This window comes from Cupressus sempervirens, chromosome 3 (assembly GCF_028749045.1).
Source record: "Cupressus sempervirens isolate cs-2001-9-10 chromosome 3, ASM2874904v1, whole genome shotgun sequence".
Lineage (NCBI taxonomy): Eukaryota > Viridiplantae > Streptophyta > Pinopsida > Cupressales > Cupressaceae > Cupressus > Cupressus sempervirens.
In genome coordinates, this window is record NC_143120.1 from 571,334,613 (window position 1) to 571,352,610 (window position 17,998).

The 17,998-nt window shown below is 35.2% G+C and overlaps 1 protein-coding gene across 2 annotated transcripts in view; it reads right to left on the reverse strand.

The window, feature by feature from the left end:
- Positions 1-3,550: 3,550 nt before the first annotated feature.
- ABIL3 (ABL interactor-like protein 3) overlaps positions 3,551-17,998 on the reverse strand; it is a 30,660-nt gene continuing 16,212 nt past the window's right edge. The window contains exon 9 of one of the 2 annotated variants that reach the window (XM_089820969.1): positions 3,551-3,966. In XM_089820969.1, coding sequence (XP_089677095.1) covers positions 3,808-3,966 — 159 coding nt within the window. In that variant the 3' untranslated portion in view covers positions 3,551-3,807. Of the gene's footprint in view, positions 3,970-17,998 lie in introns of both variants that reach the window. The other variant, XM_089820968.1, reaches the window with a different exon arrangement.

Genomic DNA, 17,998 nt, shown 5'->3' on the forward strand with positions numbered 1-17,998 from the left:
GAATAGACCCTCACTTAATATCTCATCCAATGGAAGAACTTACTAGTTGAAAAGACGACATGGGAGGCTGAAAAGTTCATTCAAAATAATCTACACTTGGTTAGCATTGAGGACCATGCTTCTTTCAAGAGAGGGGGAATGCTACACCCTTAATATTGGTGTATATAGGGTTATGAATAGTCAACTTGTGGCTATTTTAATCCTTAATTAAGTCATGTTATCATTATTATATTATTATTTAGGTAGGTAGGACGGCCTAGGTGTTATGTAGGGTTGTGTCTATTCAACCTAAGCATAATTAAGTATATATAGGAGGTTGTGAGTCTTATTTCAAGATCATATTGTGAAGTGTATTCTCATTGGAGATATTTGGAGGTTGCCCCTTCGAAGTGGCCTATTACTCTCAGTTATTATCAAATATTTATATAATATTTCATATTACTTATTCTATTGTGCAAGTTATTTCATTACAAAGACTAATCTTAATTCCTCTTGAGTGCATTCATTCTTGAGTAATTCAAATTTTGGAAGCTCGGGTCGAGAGTTTTCTCAAATAAAAGTTTCCCAAGATAGAGGAAGTCCCCTTAGGGCAATCATGGTAAGTTCTTTATCATCAACTTGACTTCCAATTGTGGCAAGCTAATCTTTTAGTTCAAAGATTCTTAGAAAATAGAAAGTGATAGTTTCCCACTATTCATTTTTATGTATAATAAATCTTGCTTTAATGTCAGCAACTTGCTAGTATTATTGATTTCAAAGGTGTTTTTGATAGTGGAGAACATCTCGAATGTTGTACAAAGGCTAGAAATAGACGGGAGAATATGATCCTTAATAGAGTCTACAATTATATTCATGGCTTTATTGTTGCATCTTTTCCATGTTGTTTTGTCTTGATCATTTTTTGGAATAGTTTTATTTGTTTCTACATATTCTTCTAATTCCATTTCTCTTAAGATTATCATAACACGAATTTTTCATGAAGAAAAGTTTGAAACCCCCTCTAATCTATCCTCTAACCTTATGTGGCTAACCATTTTAAACAAATTTTAAAAAATGATAAAGTTTGAATAAAATTTAAATTTTATATAAGTTCTTAATAAAATTTATTATCAGTATGGCTCTGATACCATGTTAATTTTATAAGATCTCTGATAGAAATAATAACAGATTTATATCAAACTTTACTTACTTGAGTAACTTGAATGCAATAGGTAGATACCTTCAGAATGCTTTTGATATGCTTTAACTAGGGTGTTGAATGCTGACAGGAATGTATATTATAATCTGCAATGTTCTTTATTAATCCTAGGACTGCAAGTATGTTATGTCTTTCATATTGCCTTGTCCACTGATGAGAATAACTATATATACAAGTGTGAAGAGTTATGACCCCATAGGGGCATGACTCTTCGTGGCCAAAGGCCATGTAGTTTCATGACCTTACGTGGTCATAAACTAATGTTTGCTAACCATAAACATACAACGGTTACTAATGTTTGCTAACCATAAACATACAACGGTTTAATCATGCCCATAACATGTTCGATAATGATCTCAATGCTTATCGAAGACAATACAAATAAGACCCAAGAATCGGCGATGATAGATAAATCTGAGTAATCCAATGCAATCGTAATATCAAGAATGATAGAACCTGATGTGAATCGGTAACAGCAGTAATATACATATGCCTGATCTGAATCATATCCGTCTAAATTATAAGTATACATATATGTACATATATACCTATGCATATTATCATATATATATATATATATGACAGAGCATAACATATTTAGATGCTCAATATTATTTGAGTGAAGGGAAGTTTGAAATGTTGAGAGATAGCTTCCGCTTTCTGGAGTAGACCCTCCTGAAAATATGTTAGTTTTTCAAATACTTTGCTTGGTGATGGTTCTCTTATAGTTGGGCGAAAAATATCTACTATATTTTTGTGAATTCTTTTTGTGATTTTGTACTTCAGCTCTGCGTCGAAAGCAAATTAGTTTTTCAAATGCTTTGCTTAGGTGATTTAGTTTTTCAAAGTGATGGTTCTCTTATAGTTGGGCGAAAAAATATCTACTATAATTTTGTAATTTTGTACTTCAGCTCGGCGTCGAAAGCAACTTTGAGATTTTGTTGTTGCTTTGTTTTGTTCCCTCTATTTTTAGCTGAATGATGGCTACTCTTCTAGCGTTTCTTATATGTAGAGCCTAGAGGGATTATTAATTCACGAAGATACGTCGTTTTGTTCCTACGATAACACACTTCTTTAGCTTTCTGCTGGCTTCTGCTTTGTTCTTTTCGGTCTTTTTAGTAAAAGCCTATGCTACTTAGTGTGGTGCTCCAATTGGGGTAGATGTGTGTAAAGCCCAAAAAAGTTATCTTAATCTATGAAAAAAGAACTTGGGTGCATAATTCTTTAGCAGAAATAATATAGAATAAAAGAACAGTTTTTGAGTTTGTATAATTCAGTCTGAGTTTAATAAATGACACTTATTTTGAAGTTTGTTGTTTGTATCTTGAGGTGGCCGTACGCGGGTCTGCTGTTTCGTTTAAAATTTCAGTTGTAATAAGGATTGTTTTTTGTGAGTGCAGAATATGTCATGGTCTGAAAATTAAAGATTCATCAATGGATGAACTTGATTAATGAACCCAATTTTTAACCTCATGAATTATTATTTGAAGGGTTGACCCTGTAGTTGATTCAATGATCCATCGGAATAAACCCCAAATGGCACGCCTAAAATCTCATTGATAATGGGAGGACTCCAGGGTTGACCTTCATCTGTATTCAAATTGTCTTGGTGACAGATCATTTCACCTGACTCTATTATCCACTTCGTACAGTTACTTTCACAGACCACCTTTACATTTTCCAAACAAGTGTGGTGTTTAGTTTCCTCCAACTTCTCTGCCAAAAGACATTTTAACAATTCTATATCTTCTAACATTCCTGTCATGTTCTCCCACTCTAGCCATGATTGGTCTTCATGTCTCTCCTAAGTAGACTTTCACAAGCTCTGTACTCGAGCACAAAACTGTTTCTGAGTCCTAAAGTCTAAATTAGCCTTCATTGATCCTATTAGCCCTCAATTATTCTGTGGTAAGAAAACAGGATCTAAAGTTATGTCTTCTAAGGATCCTAGATATACTGCCAGATATTTCTTACAGCTCAAAAAAAAACTCCAGGTTTCGTTTCTTTTCAAACTTGCTTGTTTTATCTTACCATAGCTTTATATAATATTCAAGAACTTGTTACTGTTTCCTGCACAATGTAAACACTTTCTCCAGCTGTTCCAGCTCTTGATTACGACTGATATCCACTGTCCTTGCCAATCTTGTGGCATTGGTGAAAATATCCACCTTTTAGTGACTAGGGTTACAGGCCTCTGCATGAATATATGTTTCTCTGTGTATTTCCTACATACCTTCAGCATAGATCTGCTTTCATTCCCACTAGTGTTAGGGAAAACTCTTTTTCTTTCTAAATTCTTAATTGTTTCATTTCTTGTCCATAAATACGGAAGTCAAGCCAAAGAACAAAAACTTTCATGGTGGAAACAACCATATATTACATAATCTGAAAATGTTACAAAAATTATCAAACATAAATATCTCATACAACCATAATGTTCAAATAGATGTCTTTGAAATCATCAGGCGGGAAAAACATTGAGACTCAAAGTAAGGAAACCAAAAAAGTAGATGTACACGAGTCACATAATAAATTCAACCAGATCGAAATGATATGCCTGAGTTTGGAGAACTCAGATCCATGGCCAAGCACAGTCAATCTGAAAGCATTCAGGAGGTGCGACTAACGTGCTGTTTCCCTGCTTTACGCTTGTTCAGCAAAAATGAAAGCAAACTCTTGCTTCTAGCAGGGGGCTTGCAAATGTCTAGTCGGTGACTATCACCAAAGGGCAAACGCACTGATGGAGATTTGAAGATCTTGGAAGACTCCTGCTGAAAAAACATATGCCACTTTTATCTATAAGAATTATTGCTTCTCTCTAACGAGCATAACTGTTTTTCGCAAAGGATCATAGAAGTGGAAACACAACATTAAATTTGATGTTATTCTAGAAGCAAATTTTTTAATTCCATCAATTTTCTATTCAATGAAACAATATAAGAAAACATGTTTGAAAGACAATGATAAAAGATCCATTAGAGCCATAAAATTTTAAAACAACAATACATCAGAATTGAAAACATTATACAGTGCATCCACATACATGCAATTATGTTTCACTGAAAAATTAATATCGTTTATTTTCAAAAAATTGTTAAACATTAGAACATCAATAATATATGTTATGACTTCTTTTTTCAAGTGTGCTGTTACATGGCAACTGTTTCCTTTGCATGGCAGAATTGTGTATATCAGTTAACAGAAGGTAGTAATTCTTTTAGTTATTTATGATTTGGTTAGTTCAAGTTGCTAAGGCCTTTATAAAATTAAGTATAATTCATACCACTAAGTCACAGGATACATCGAATTTCATCCAGGAAATTCGAAATCCAGCAAATTTTTACCCATTCCGAACTTCATTCAAATTTTATAATATTTTAACATAATATTGTTATTTTATTCTAACAAAATATTGAGTTATATAGTTTAACTATTTAGCAATGTCAATCTATCTTGACTATTTTGCAGTGTAACATGGGGACGCGTCCCCCCCCCCCCAAAAAACTGGGCCGTCTCGGAGACGGGGACGTCCCTGGGAAGGGGAGATGGCGTCTCAACGTTTCGGGCAGCGCCACTTAGAGTGCCACCTCCACCGGAGATGGCGAGACATCTCCGAAATGGTGAAACATCTCCTGTGTGTGGGTGCGGGGGGGATGCGACGACTCATGATCATTGATTACTTTTAGATAGTAGAATCTAGATACTCATACTATTGATCTGAAGACTGATATATAGACTAATATTTGCTGATGTTCAATGTCAATGTTCATTGTTTGTTTGTCATTTGATCATGAATCATGATGTTCCAGTTCAAAACTTCAATGCAATGTTCAATTTTAATTTTTTATTGTTTAAGTTTACCGTTTTTTACATCTTTATATGATTATATCAAGTTATATTGTATAATTGTAGTACATATTTTCATAACTAGCATTTTAAGTACCATATGTATAGAATATACCCCCCTGCTCCCCCGCCACCCACCCATCCCCAAATCAAGGTCCCTCTGTCCCCCCGTCTAGGAAACTTGTCCCCCTGTCCCACCGTTCCCTTTGTCTCCCAGGGCGATGTAACTATGCTATTTTGTGAAAATATTACTTACATTTAAAAATAAATAAACTTATAATGTCAATTTTATTTTTTTGAATTTTAACCTGGCCAAATTTCATCCAAATTTTATGATTGACAAACTTGAATTCAAATTCGAACCTTGTGACTTGGATTCATAAGAAGAGCTAAGATTGTGTTTTGGCTGTTCATTATGAAAATCTCTGGCTATACTATTCTAAATGCTTCTATGGCAATCTTATCCGATGTGCTGTTCAGAGACGTGTAGCTACCTTAGGTTTTTTCATTCAGAGAAGGTACCATGAAAGGCCTTTTTTTTTACCAAGCTTGGAAATTTTAGTCTTTCCATCTCTTCCACAAACTAGAAGGCATAAATGCATCTACTAATTCAGTGTTCAATGTATGAATAAACATTGGCTAACATCATGGGCCTCTATATAATCATGCACTATGTATGAAACTATCAAAAACAAGAAGAATTATGACCATATGACTACTCAGAAACTCTTTGAATCAACAGTACTACAGCATTGACTCTGAACAAACATTTTTTTTGGATGATTTGTCAAAGTTCAATAGCAAGGCCTTGTCAATGCTCCAAATAATTTTGTCAAACATATATTCTTTGGATAATTGATCTCTGATCAGTGTTTCATGGAGTTTCCTGACAGGGGGGCACTGGGACATGGGGATGAGTTTTGGAGACGGGGAACCAGGGGCTTATATTTGGGGATGGCAGGGGGGCAGCTGCAGAGTAGTGCTGGCACTTATATACAAACTGAAGTGAATTTTGAAATCGTCAAGGAAAAATATGCAATATAACATCTCCGCAAGTGTCCAATGAATGGCAAATTAATATTCTGAAGGTGAAGATTGCATTTAGTATGTAATGGCATGTGCCATATAGCAAGCAACTTGGGGGCGTCCCCAACAGAGGTTGTAGAGGTGGTGATTCTGCAGGGGGACATTTCTCCCAAATCCCCAGGTCTTAGAAATGCCCCCTTACAGGGAACACAAGTTTTTTTCTCCGGGGGAAAGTGCCCCATGGAGCACTGCCTCTGATAGTACGGTCTTGTCTCTGACAATGGTATGAACTTAACTACATCGGATTCTAAGTACATTTGCAGTACTTTAGAAAAGAGACCAGGTATTCATGAATACAAATTTTTCCATTATGTAGCTGCAATAAATGTTATCCTGTAAATTCAAACTAATCTCTTTTTTCCATGGAAACAGCATGCAAAACTTTAGGCAAGAATGCAAAGGATTATAGATGTCTTGAAGAAGAATATGACTTTGCCAATAGCAGATGCCATAAATATTGGGAAATAGTTGTTAAAAGGCTCCTGATCATCTCATAGTCCATTAGATTAAAAAACATTAGTTAAGGGGAGAGTTAATATATAAGTCTGTTCATGCTGTACCCTTTCTCCAAGTTTCTAACAGCAGGACGTGACCACATAACAGTCTAACAATGATTTGACAGGACTCTCTTTTTCCATCAAAGTCAATCTATAATTCTATGCCAATATTTGTCCAAAAAGATGAGCTGAGTTTCAAGCAACCCATAGCCTTCATGAGTAAAGTTATAAAATATACTTAATTGAAGCATACCATGATAGATAAGCAGGCTTATGTATTGGTTAAAAAATTATTAAGACTTTTTGGCACTACATTTGGAACTCAACAATTTTTTGTTTATGTTCCACAGCTAAAGGAGTGTGTTGGCAAGAGGTTAAAATCACAGGATATGAGCTATCCTTATTCACAAAGACAAATTTATCATCAAATATGATTATATATATCTGACACGCAATTTAGGTTTATGATGATAATTGAAGCTTCGTGTAAACCATATTTATGTGTGCATAAGTTCTTCTTTTGTTCACATATCTGTTTTGATATTTCAATGTCATTGATAAACAGCAAAAAAATATAGTTAAACTACTTTGTCAAGAAGGAAGAGAATTTATGGGCCATTAGGAAGCAATGAAATAATGGTAAAACTGGGACTCTTTTTTATATCAAATTTCACCAACCATTCAATTCGATAATCCAATGAAGGATATAGTCTTAATAACTTTTACTTGCATACAGGATCTAGCAGTTTCTGCTTTAGGAAAACTTGTTCTCCTTAAATGAGTTAAATCCAGAATACTTTACACAACTTGAATTTTTTTTTATTACTCAAAAATATCAGATACTTCAAATGGTATAAGTTATTCTGAGTGATTTAAAAGGCCATGAAGGATAAAGTCTTGATAACTTCAACTAACATACAGCAACTAGCAGTTTCTGCTCTAAGAAAACTCAATCTACTTAAATCCAAGATATTCTACACAACTTGAGTTTTTTTGATTGCTAACAAATATCAGACACTCGAAATGGTCTAAGTTATTCTGATTGATTTCAAGCCTGATAATGCTGACTTGGAAACTGTTTCATACAGATGGGCATTAGTGACAATAAACACAAGAATAAGTATATAAATTGTAAGGATAGATCATAGGGACTCCAACCAGACCACCAAGAATCAGAACAGTATGACTATCCACATATAGACGTCCTTTGATATTCGTGACTACAAGTTTTTCTCCCCATTCATGATGATGGTGAATAATTATGAATTGGCATGTTTACATAGTAATTAATGCTCAAGATGTTGGTACAAACAAACTTCAGGACTTCAACTTGTCAGAGATAGAATATCATGTAGTGGATTTTATCATATATCATATTTGTCATGTTATGTACTTTCAATAATATCCCAAAACATATTTTCCTATGTTACATTACTCTTTTCATGTTTTCACCTTTATTTTTCATTTTAAATTATGTTTTATCTGACACCTAAAGTAGATTTTGGGGCTATAGGGCAGCTTTCAGGATTTCACAATGCATCCATTAACTTCCATACAATCTTACATCTTTTGATATCGAGTAGATTGAATAATAGCATCTTCCTCACCCCCTCTTTACAATTGTCTCCATGATGACAGGTTCCTTGTACATTTAGAATTTGTAAGTCTTCTTTAGGTGTCAGTATAGTATTGTTCTTCGTAGTAATGTTTTTTGAAAGGATCTTCCATGGCATTTATTTTTATAAGGAGTTGCATTTTAGTGTATGGGTTTTCTCATAAACCATACTATTTGAAGATGCAATTTTCTGGTGGTTTTTCTTATAGACCATTTTATTAAGTATTGTTAGAGGTACATCGTAATCAGGAAGAATTTGTGAATCTGATTCTTAATCTAAGTTTGTAGTCAATCCCGAGTACGTTATTTTGGGAAGAACATCATGCCAACTTTCAAGGATAGTTAAAAAAGTTGTTCGAGATTTCAGGCAATAACGTGAGCAGGTGCTCCGAATCTTCCTGAAAGAGGCCGTGTTCAAACTCTATGATCTGCAATTGCTTCATATGTTACCAAGAAAATTCAGCAATGTATATCCCAAAAGATAAAATGTGTTAAATGTGTTATTCCCCTAATAATTCTCTTGTCAGCATAAGTAAACATAGGACAATTCAGTAGCCAACATGTCGCAAACTAACCTTTTATAGTCAACAGTAGATTGTGTGATTGTTAATATCTAAGGAGACGGCTCCATTAGGAATATAAGGATGCCCTAACCTAATGTTAGCTGTAAATAGAGGCGGGTAACCTATTATAGAGCACCATTCCTAGAATTATAGCTTGCTTACTATATTTCTACTTTCTGGAAGTTGCCCCAAGCAGCAGGACTTCTTTCATATTTCTATGATTTGGTATTTCCAGCCTCACAGGGTCACTTGTCATGCCTTCCCTATCTTGCATTACTGTCCACATATTCGATTGGATAAATGCGATTGATCCATAAGTGTTTGTTACTGGTTTGATACTGTTGTTGCTATTCTGAATTCAGTGTGCTACTGAATAGAACAATTGCTACTGTCTGGACAATCTTTCCTATTACAATTAATTATTTTTTTTATAAGTGACATCAGATTAGAAATATTGGCAAAGTTCTGCAGCATAAGAGAGCAAACAGAAACAACTGAGGACTAATCTGATAGCAGCAATATCCGACAAACAGTAACAACAGAAGACTGTCTGCCCTCAAGGAGAGAGGAGGTTAAATACGAAAGCAAAAATGAATTTAATGACAGCAGATTCAGAAATGAAATAAGCATTTCAAATATTAATAGATTGGAGCAATGTCAAAAAAATTGATTCTCGTCAAATCAGAAAACATCATTTACATTTTGGGCCTAATCATAGCCCCTCTTCCTTACTATTCTTCTCTGTGCACTCATTGATGCAAGAACTGAGAACCCAGACCCAACCTTGCAGCCAACCCAATTCACATTCACTCCTTTTCAGAACTACTCCAGAACATTCCTCTTCACTATTCTTCTTCACACTTCGTTTTCTGCTTCCTCGCTCTTGTCACCAGGATTGAACTGTTTTATTCTATCCATCATTCGATAGAGTTAGTCATTGCATTCTCAGACACCTGCAAGAGTTGTTCTTCTCATCCACAATGCTTTTCTCTATCTTCTATGCAACTGCTCATGGTCCCAGGAATTGTTCTTGTTTCTTCTCCCTCCTACTAATTATGCATCAGTTACATATCATTCTAAACCACTTTATATCATCATAACCACCCCCAAAACCAACTTTGAACAAATAGAATAGAATTAAAACAAAAAAATTAAACCTTTTCTGATGCTTTTACATCAGACTCCCTAGGAGGCTAAAGAGTTCGTGGGCTCCTGCTCATGAAGGTAACAATATCATTCAGCTTCACTATCTTTTTCCACTTCTTCCAATTTTCTTGTCTTTGCATTCCTTGTTGTACTCTCTCCAAATTCTCTCTATGCTTGTATTTGCTCTTACTTAGTTTCTCCACCTGAATTCTTTTACTCTCCACTCTCTTCTGATATCTTCGTCTTCCAATTTCTTTGTCAATTTCAAATTTCCACAATTCTACCTTCGTAAAAATCCTTACATAAATCTGCAATCTCACCATTCATCTTTGAATCTACACCTTCTTTCTCGACTGCAACCTCCTTCACCAAAGTCTATACTCACTCCTTCAAAATAATCTTTCAAATTGAACATCACCTTTAATTGCACATTCTCCTTTGCAAACACTGATTTTCCTATATCTTCATTACAGTTGTCGTTTTCTGAAATAAAAGCATGAATAGATTTTATACCATATATTGGCTCTGAATCTCTTCAAGCACCATCTTCCATCCAATCTTCAAAGTGACCAAAGTTTGAAGTTTCTAACCTCCGAGAATTTAAAGTTTCAACATTTTCTGTCACTTGGTAATATTCTTCCTTAACTTCTTCAAAATGTTTATAGTCTTCATCAATATCTTTATTCTCTACTGCAGCTCCAACGTTGGCTTCTTGCTGAACTATTGCAGTCTCATGCTTTTCAGCTTCACTTTCAACCTTTGCTATACTTATCTCCTTATCTACATACACAATGTCTTCTTCCTCTTTTCTATTGTCCACAATCACAACTTGATTAGGAAAAAAAATTGTTTCCAACTCATCCATTCTTCTTGCAATTATGTCCAATATCTACTGGAGTTCTCTTTTCTCCACTCCATCCAATACTCATCCCAAGATGAAATTCTCAGGGTTCTTTTTACACTAATCTCCATCTTTCTTTTTGTTGTAACACTCTGCACTCACAATCACAATCAATTTTCTGTACCTCCTCGTATTCACTTTCTGTGGCCTTAGCTCTCAATTGTCCGGGACTCTCTTCTATCTGCAACAATTTGCTTGAGCTCTTCTCAACAAACTGCTTCACTCTCTACTCACCCACACCTCCTGGTGCCTGACTGCCTAATGCTCGGCATCTGTCAACATGCTCAGTAACATAGGCTCTAGACCACTTTGATAGCAGCAATTCCACAAACAACTACACAAAACTAAGTCTGTCCTCAAGGAGACAGGAGTTTAAATCCAAACGCAGACACAATTAAATGACAGAAGATTCAGAAATGAAATAAGAATTCCAAATATTAGTAGATTCGAACAATGTGCTAGATTTTAGTTCTCATCAAATCTGAAAACATTATTTACATTTCAGGTCTAATCATAGCCCCTCTTCCTCTCTATTGTTCTCTGTGCACTCATTGATGCAAGAACTGAGAACCCAGACCCAAACATTTTTTAGCCAATCCAATTGACATTTGACCCTTTTCAAAACAACTACTCCAGAACATACCTCCTCTTCACTAATCTTCTTCATGCTTCATTTTCTGCTTCCTCTCTCTCGTCATCAGGATTGAACAGTTTTTATTCCTTCCATCGTTCAATGGAGCACATCATTGCATTCTCAGATGCCTGCAAAAGTTGTTCTTCTTCATCCTTACTGCTTTTCTCTATCTTCTACACAGCTCATGGTGCTAGGATTTGTTCTTGTATCATCTCCCTCCTACTACTTATGCATCAGTTACATATCTTCTAAAATAGTTTCATATCACCCATAACTGCCCCCAAAACCTACTTTGAACAAATAGAATAGAATTAAAATAAGAAACCTAAACCTTTTCCAATGCTCCTCCATCATAATCTCCACTGTCTACTGAAAAAACTCCATACTAGGTGCATTTTCACTATGCAGATTCATGTTTTGCAACACCAGCGATAAAGGCTATCTTTTATGCTACATTAAGTTACCAAATGGGGATGATAAGGGAAGGGGAACCCCATTTGTAAGACAATTTATGACATTTTTATGGGATTGCAAAGGAAAATCACTAAATAAATAAATTTATAGAGGAAATTTTAAATATTCATATGATAACATTGATAAGTCATCATTTACATTATAGAATCTTAGTACATAACATTAGAGCTGTTTAAGATTTCACATTAAAGTGAAAAAAATTTAACAAATTTCATTGTTATATAAATCTATGCCCAAAGGCTGCAAATTTTAACATAAAAGTCAGCCACTGCCCATCGGTAGTTGCTAACATTGCAGCAATATCAAAGTTCGAGTCTGAACCATTGCCACTATGTCTGTGGAATCTTTCAGATCAACATTCCAACATGCAGCTGGAGTTCGACAGTAATCAAGAGTTTGTTGATCCTTAAGTCACATGACACTGTGCACAGCCACCAACTTCTCTAGTTATCAAGATGTGAGCCTGTTTCTTTTGACTGACTAGATTAAGCTACAAGCATACCAATTCCTCTCTATGATAGAGGAACTAGTATCCTCCAAATTGAGGCAACTGATTAGAACTCAAATGACACTATGTACAGACACTAACTTCTATACTTATCAAGAGATATGTCTACTTCTTTTGACTGACTAGATGAAGCTACATGTGGACCAATTCCTCTCTACAGTAGAGCTAACACTCTCTGCAAAAAGCATCTTCAACTCTAGTGTAGCCTTGACATGCTAGTTTGTAAAATGTCCCCAATCAGACAATCTTGGATAATGTAAATCTCACAAACTGTGAAAGCTGGAGTAATGAATGAATACCAAATGTAGATATCAAGACCTATTTAAGTTAATGTTGATAAGTGCTATGTAAAACCTGCAAATCCTTATCAAGTAAAATACCCAACTGCAACAAAAAATATCAGTTATCCATGCTGTATAAATTTGAAACCCTCATACAAACTTCATCACTCAATCACACATGGTCAATCTGATTATTATGATAAATGACAACTAAAGATAATCAGTGTCAAAGTTCCATTGGGCAGGAGAATCAAGTAGCATGAGTACAAGGAGTTATTTTGCAAATGGGTGGTGGGGAACAAGGCAAATATAAAAGAATGAACAAGCCAAAACTTTCTAACCACCTTCAGCAAGAAATTTATTTACAAAGGGACAGATCAAGTAGCTCCTTACCACAAGAAGAGCCCAAAGCAGACTATGCAAAACCATTCACCAACTAAGAGGAATATAGCCCACTGCAGAACAGACATGTGACCTTATGAAATGCCTATAAACTCATAAACAATTTGTTAATCCAACGAAGGCACAACCTATGTGAAAATCCCTTATATACTGGTTATGTGACCAAAGAACCAGTTTTCATCACATATTTCCTGAAAATGACTAGCGTTGTCCTTTCCTGCTTTTCTTTTACTAAGTAAAAACCATCTAGCTAGAAGAGGTCTGAATGTGCAACCAAATACAAATCACCCTTTCTTTGACAAAAGTGTGGAATGCTAGCTCTGTCAATCGTGAATTTAGTTTCCATTGAAGATTCCAACTTAGTCATTTCAGCTTGTAGACTTAGTTTTAGATTAACTTTACTTTGATGATAACCGAACACACTATCATTTCCAGCATTATAAAATACCAAAGCATTATCCAAAGAAGCAATCTTACTATATTCTTCAATCACTAATTTGATTAATTCATGCTATTTGGAACCTTTAATTTCTTCTGCTGAAAGATTCATCACTATAGTCTCAAGTGAATTATTATCAAGATAAATTTCCGAGTTTTGATTTTGGACTATCAATAAGCTGGTCCAAATTTTGATTTAGAATATGATCTCTTCTCTATATAGTCTAATTTTGAAACATTTACCATTTTCAAAAAACAAGTTTTCATCATCAAATTCAAAATCATACATTTCAAAAAGTGGGTTGTCTTTGATTTTAAAAACTTCATCAGAATTTGCTGGCACAAATAGTGGGTTGAAGTGGATTGAGCTACTTTTATTTGTAGAGAATTTTGGATTTTTAAAATCTTCAATCTCAGCTGTAGCATTTTCTTAGACTCATTTTCATTTCCAGCAGTAAAAATTTCAGATTTACGTCATTCTTGAAAGCAACATTCTATTAGCATAGGATCAAGTTTCACAAAAATTATTCTTCTTCCTCTCTTACAAATGTCATACTTTGGAAAGAAGTAAAGTCTGGAAATGTAGATTACATGTATCTTGATCAACATCTATAGGATTATCTTCTTGTATAGATGTATACAGAGCCTTTTCTTCTGCCTTTATTAATATTTCTGAACCTCTTTGCGAACCACCAGTGCTACGAGTGAATGGCCCCGCTTCAACTTCAATGATATCACCATTTTTATTTATAACTCCGCATCAAAATCGTCACTTGAATCTTTCAAGGACCAGCTTGGAATAATGACAACTTTGTCTTTTTCTGGTAATTCTTCATTGAGAGGAATAACTGGTGATTTTTTATTTCTGCCTACGTGTTGGTAGATAAAGGCTCAGTCTTTTTACCTTCAGCATGCTGGGAACTTCTTTGCTGTTGAATTTGGCTCCAAGGAGTTGGTAACTCCTTTTGTTCAAGTAGAATATCATCTTGCTCGCACAAAACTGAAAAAGTATAAAATGCTGACCCTTCATCTTCAACAGAAATCTTTATCACAAAATATTTCTTGATTTTCCTTCTTCCACTCAATGTCTTTAATAATTTAATACCTACAGTGCAGATCTTTAGATATCAAAGCAGATTGGTGATCTTGAGATGGATGCAAACCTTTCCTTTCAGCTTCAGATATGCTTTCTTTGAGGCCATCCTATAAAGATTGAAGAATGGGGTCTTTTATGGCAAGAATTTCTTCAACCTTTGGTGTGGGTCTTTTTCTTGACCAGGTCTTTGATTAGGCCTGGCTTCTAGTCATTTTCTGAGATCTTCACTAAAACAGAGTCGCCGGCCTTTAGCCTGAAGAAGGCACTTTCAAATTTGTGAAAATAAAAATTAAAGCACCAGCACTTCGATTCTTTCCCTAGTGGAGTCGTCAAAAATCTGTTGGTTAATAGTCTCTTTAAATTGCTCTTTAATTTGACTCACTCCAATCCAATTCCAAGAAACCAATGCAACCAACAATTGGAGAAAACATTATTAGATTAATGATTTTCCTCTGAATTTTAGAGGTACAGCTCCCTTGTTGTAGATATACAGTGAATACTGTTTTAGTTGTGGGAGTATGCTCTTAACCAAAGAGCAGGAGAGGCATTTAACAAATACCCATCAGTATGGTGTATTTGCAAAAATTAAATTGCAACATTGAACATTGATAAATTGATAACATTGACTTCCACGCTTAGATGAAAACCAAACATTAAATTCCGATTATAACTATCTACTAATGGCAAAGAAATAAATAAAAATCAAGCAAGCACCATAGCCTAGTACACTTTGAGTTTGAAATATAAACTTAAAAGCACAGCTCAATGTTCATATTTCATTTCCTTTCCTTAATACATACATCACCATTTTACAGAAATGTGCAAATTGGCAAGTTTTCCAAAATCCAAGTCACACTCAACTGTCCCAGCAGAAAGGGGGATTCTAGAACCAAAACTTCCCATCCTCCATAGAGAGTTTGAAAATACAATATAAGGACCTTTCATCTTCCCCTGACAGTTACAATATGATTTTCTTAAAAAGTAAACTAATAAAACTATGACAAGTGTCTACTGTGTGTCATTTCTAGAAAGCTCCAAATAAACCAACCTTTGATGGGCTCATAACCTTTCATATTCTGATGAAATGAGAAACTTGAAGGAATTTTCCAGCCATCAAAATCTGAAAGGCAGCACGGGAAGCAAAACCTCGAAATTTGGAAGGACAAATCTGGTAGCAAAATCCTGAAAATCTCAAAGGAAGTCCTGGCAGTGAAATCCCAAAAATGGGAAGGCACCTTGTAGGCAGCATTTATGCCAGGAATAGTGAGATGAGACTTTTGTTAGTTAATGTAATAAAACATTGTTCTAAGAGGTGTCGGTTGTGACATCAGTTGATGACGGTTGAAGACTTCCAACCATGTCAAGTCTATTTGTAAGGAGTCTAGAACAAGTGAAATAGTGGTAAATATTGGTATGGATGTTAATGTAAGACTTTGGTACAATCAATAGAGTAACATTCTACCATTTGAATGTGTCATGTGGTTGCTATGGTATTGTTCTCCATACTGTTCCTTATTTATTAATAGAACTTGTTCCATGACATTATTACATAGTTATAGTGATAATATCACTTCCATATCTGGCACATAACATTTCTAATGTTGTTGCCTAATACGAGCCTAGAGGTCTCAGGGTGGTGGGTGAAAGGATGGAGGTATATTGGGTCATACCTGCGACCAGCAAGTACTGATAACAGATAGTGACATCGAGGAAGTGACCCAAGAGGATCAATTGACACAAGACCTTGTTCAAGCATTAGGATATAGTGGTAGACCAATACGTGCAACAAGAAGTAGGGTTGAGGGCTCTTCCCACCGATATGGTACGAGCCGAACTCACAGCCAGTGTAGGATCTCCTAGGGAGCCTTCCAAGGTTACTGACACGCAGATTGGTAGAAGTTGAAGAGTGAGGTTATCCAAAGAGAATGAAGACAACAAATACTGCAATGGTTCCAAGAAAGAAATAGGCGAGAGGAGGAACCTTACGACACAAACTGGTGTTGTACATCTGATAACTCCATTAAATTGATGCCCCTCCTACTGAATGAGGATAGGAGGCGCCAGAAGGAGACAGTAGAGGTAAATGAAGCCAAAGTGAGAGGATCCTTATGAAGGTTGTGATGCCTTGCAAAGATGAAGAAAGAAGTTTGGAAGGAGAGGTAGCCAACTTACTTGAAAATATTGTACGCCAGATGAGGGGGTTGGCCATATCCGACAAAGTAAGAATAGGGAAAATAGAGCCAAAGACCCTGAGAGGGAGGGAGTATCGATACCACTAAGGTATATACAAGGACGATGGGAGAAGGGAAGTCTCACAGCCTGCGTATGGAATAAGTACCAAGGGGGCATAGAGGAAGAACTAACCCACCTAAGTTCCAAAACACAAGAGGTACCAATCAGGGAAGAAAAATGTCAAACACTCCAGACAAACAGAAACTCCCTAAGTTTAATAGTGATGGGTCGAAAGACCCAACATGAAATTGTAAGACATGCGTGACCACTTGGGAGTCAACCAAACAAGAGGATGAAGATTATTGGGCGAAGGCCTTCCCGACCACCCTGTAATGATAACCATTGACTAGTAGATTGACCTTTCAGCCACCTAAAAGACAGCCTAAAATAATCTAAAGAAAGCCTTTGAAGATGAATCTAGGTTGTTGCAAGATGATGATGAGGTAGTAGCGGAAATGTACAACACACGCCAAGAAAAAAGCGAGATCATTTGAGCATACTATCATAGGCTGAAGGAGCTCATAGGAAAGTTGGATAATAAACTAGCCGATGGATTAAAAAAGAGGTGGCTCATAGAGGGTTAAACTCCTTTCATTCAAAAGAAAATTAAGGTGGTGCACCCTCCACGTACAAGGAGGCTTGTGATCAGGCAATGAATATTGAAAGTGAAACCAAAACATTAGGAAACAAGAAGAATGAAAGTGATGACAGCATGTCATATCCCCATTTTAAGATTGAATTTTAGTAATAATTAGATAATACAATGTTATTAAATAAATAATGGTAATAAAGTTATATTAGAACTAAATCTAAAATATAAAAATAGGAAATTATTATTATTTAATCGATATTATCAATGAAAGAATATTTAGTATGATATTTTAAATAATTAGAAAATAATAAAATTACAATGAATAAATAAACAAATAAATTAAATACAAGAGACAATATTATAGGAAGTATGTTAACTTTCTAAATAGAATTTAATAATAAATTATAATAAACACAAATAACTAAGTAAATAAATAATATAACATAGAATAATATAAATTAACTAAATCTAATGAAAAGTCAAGAGATA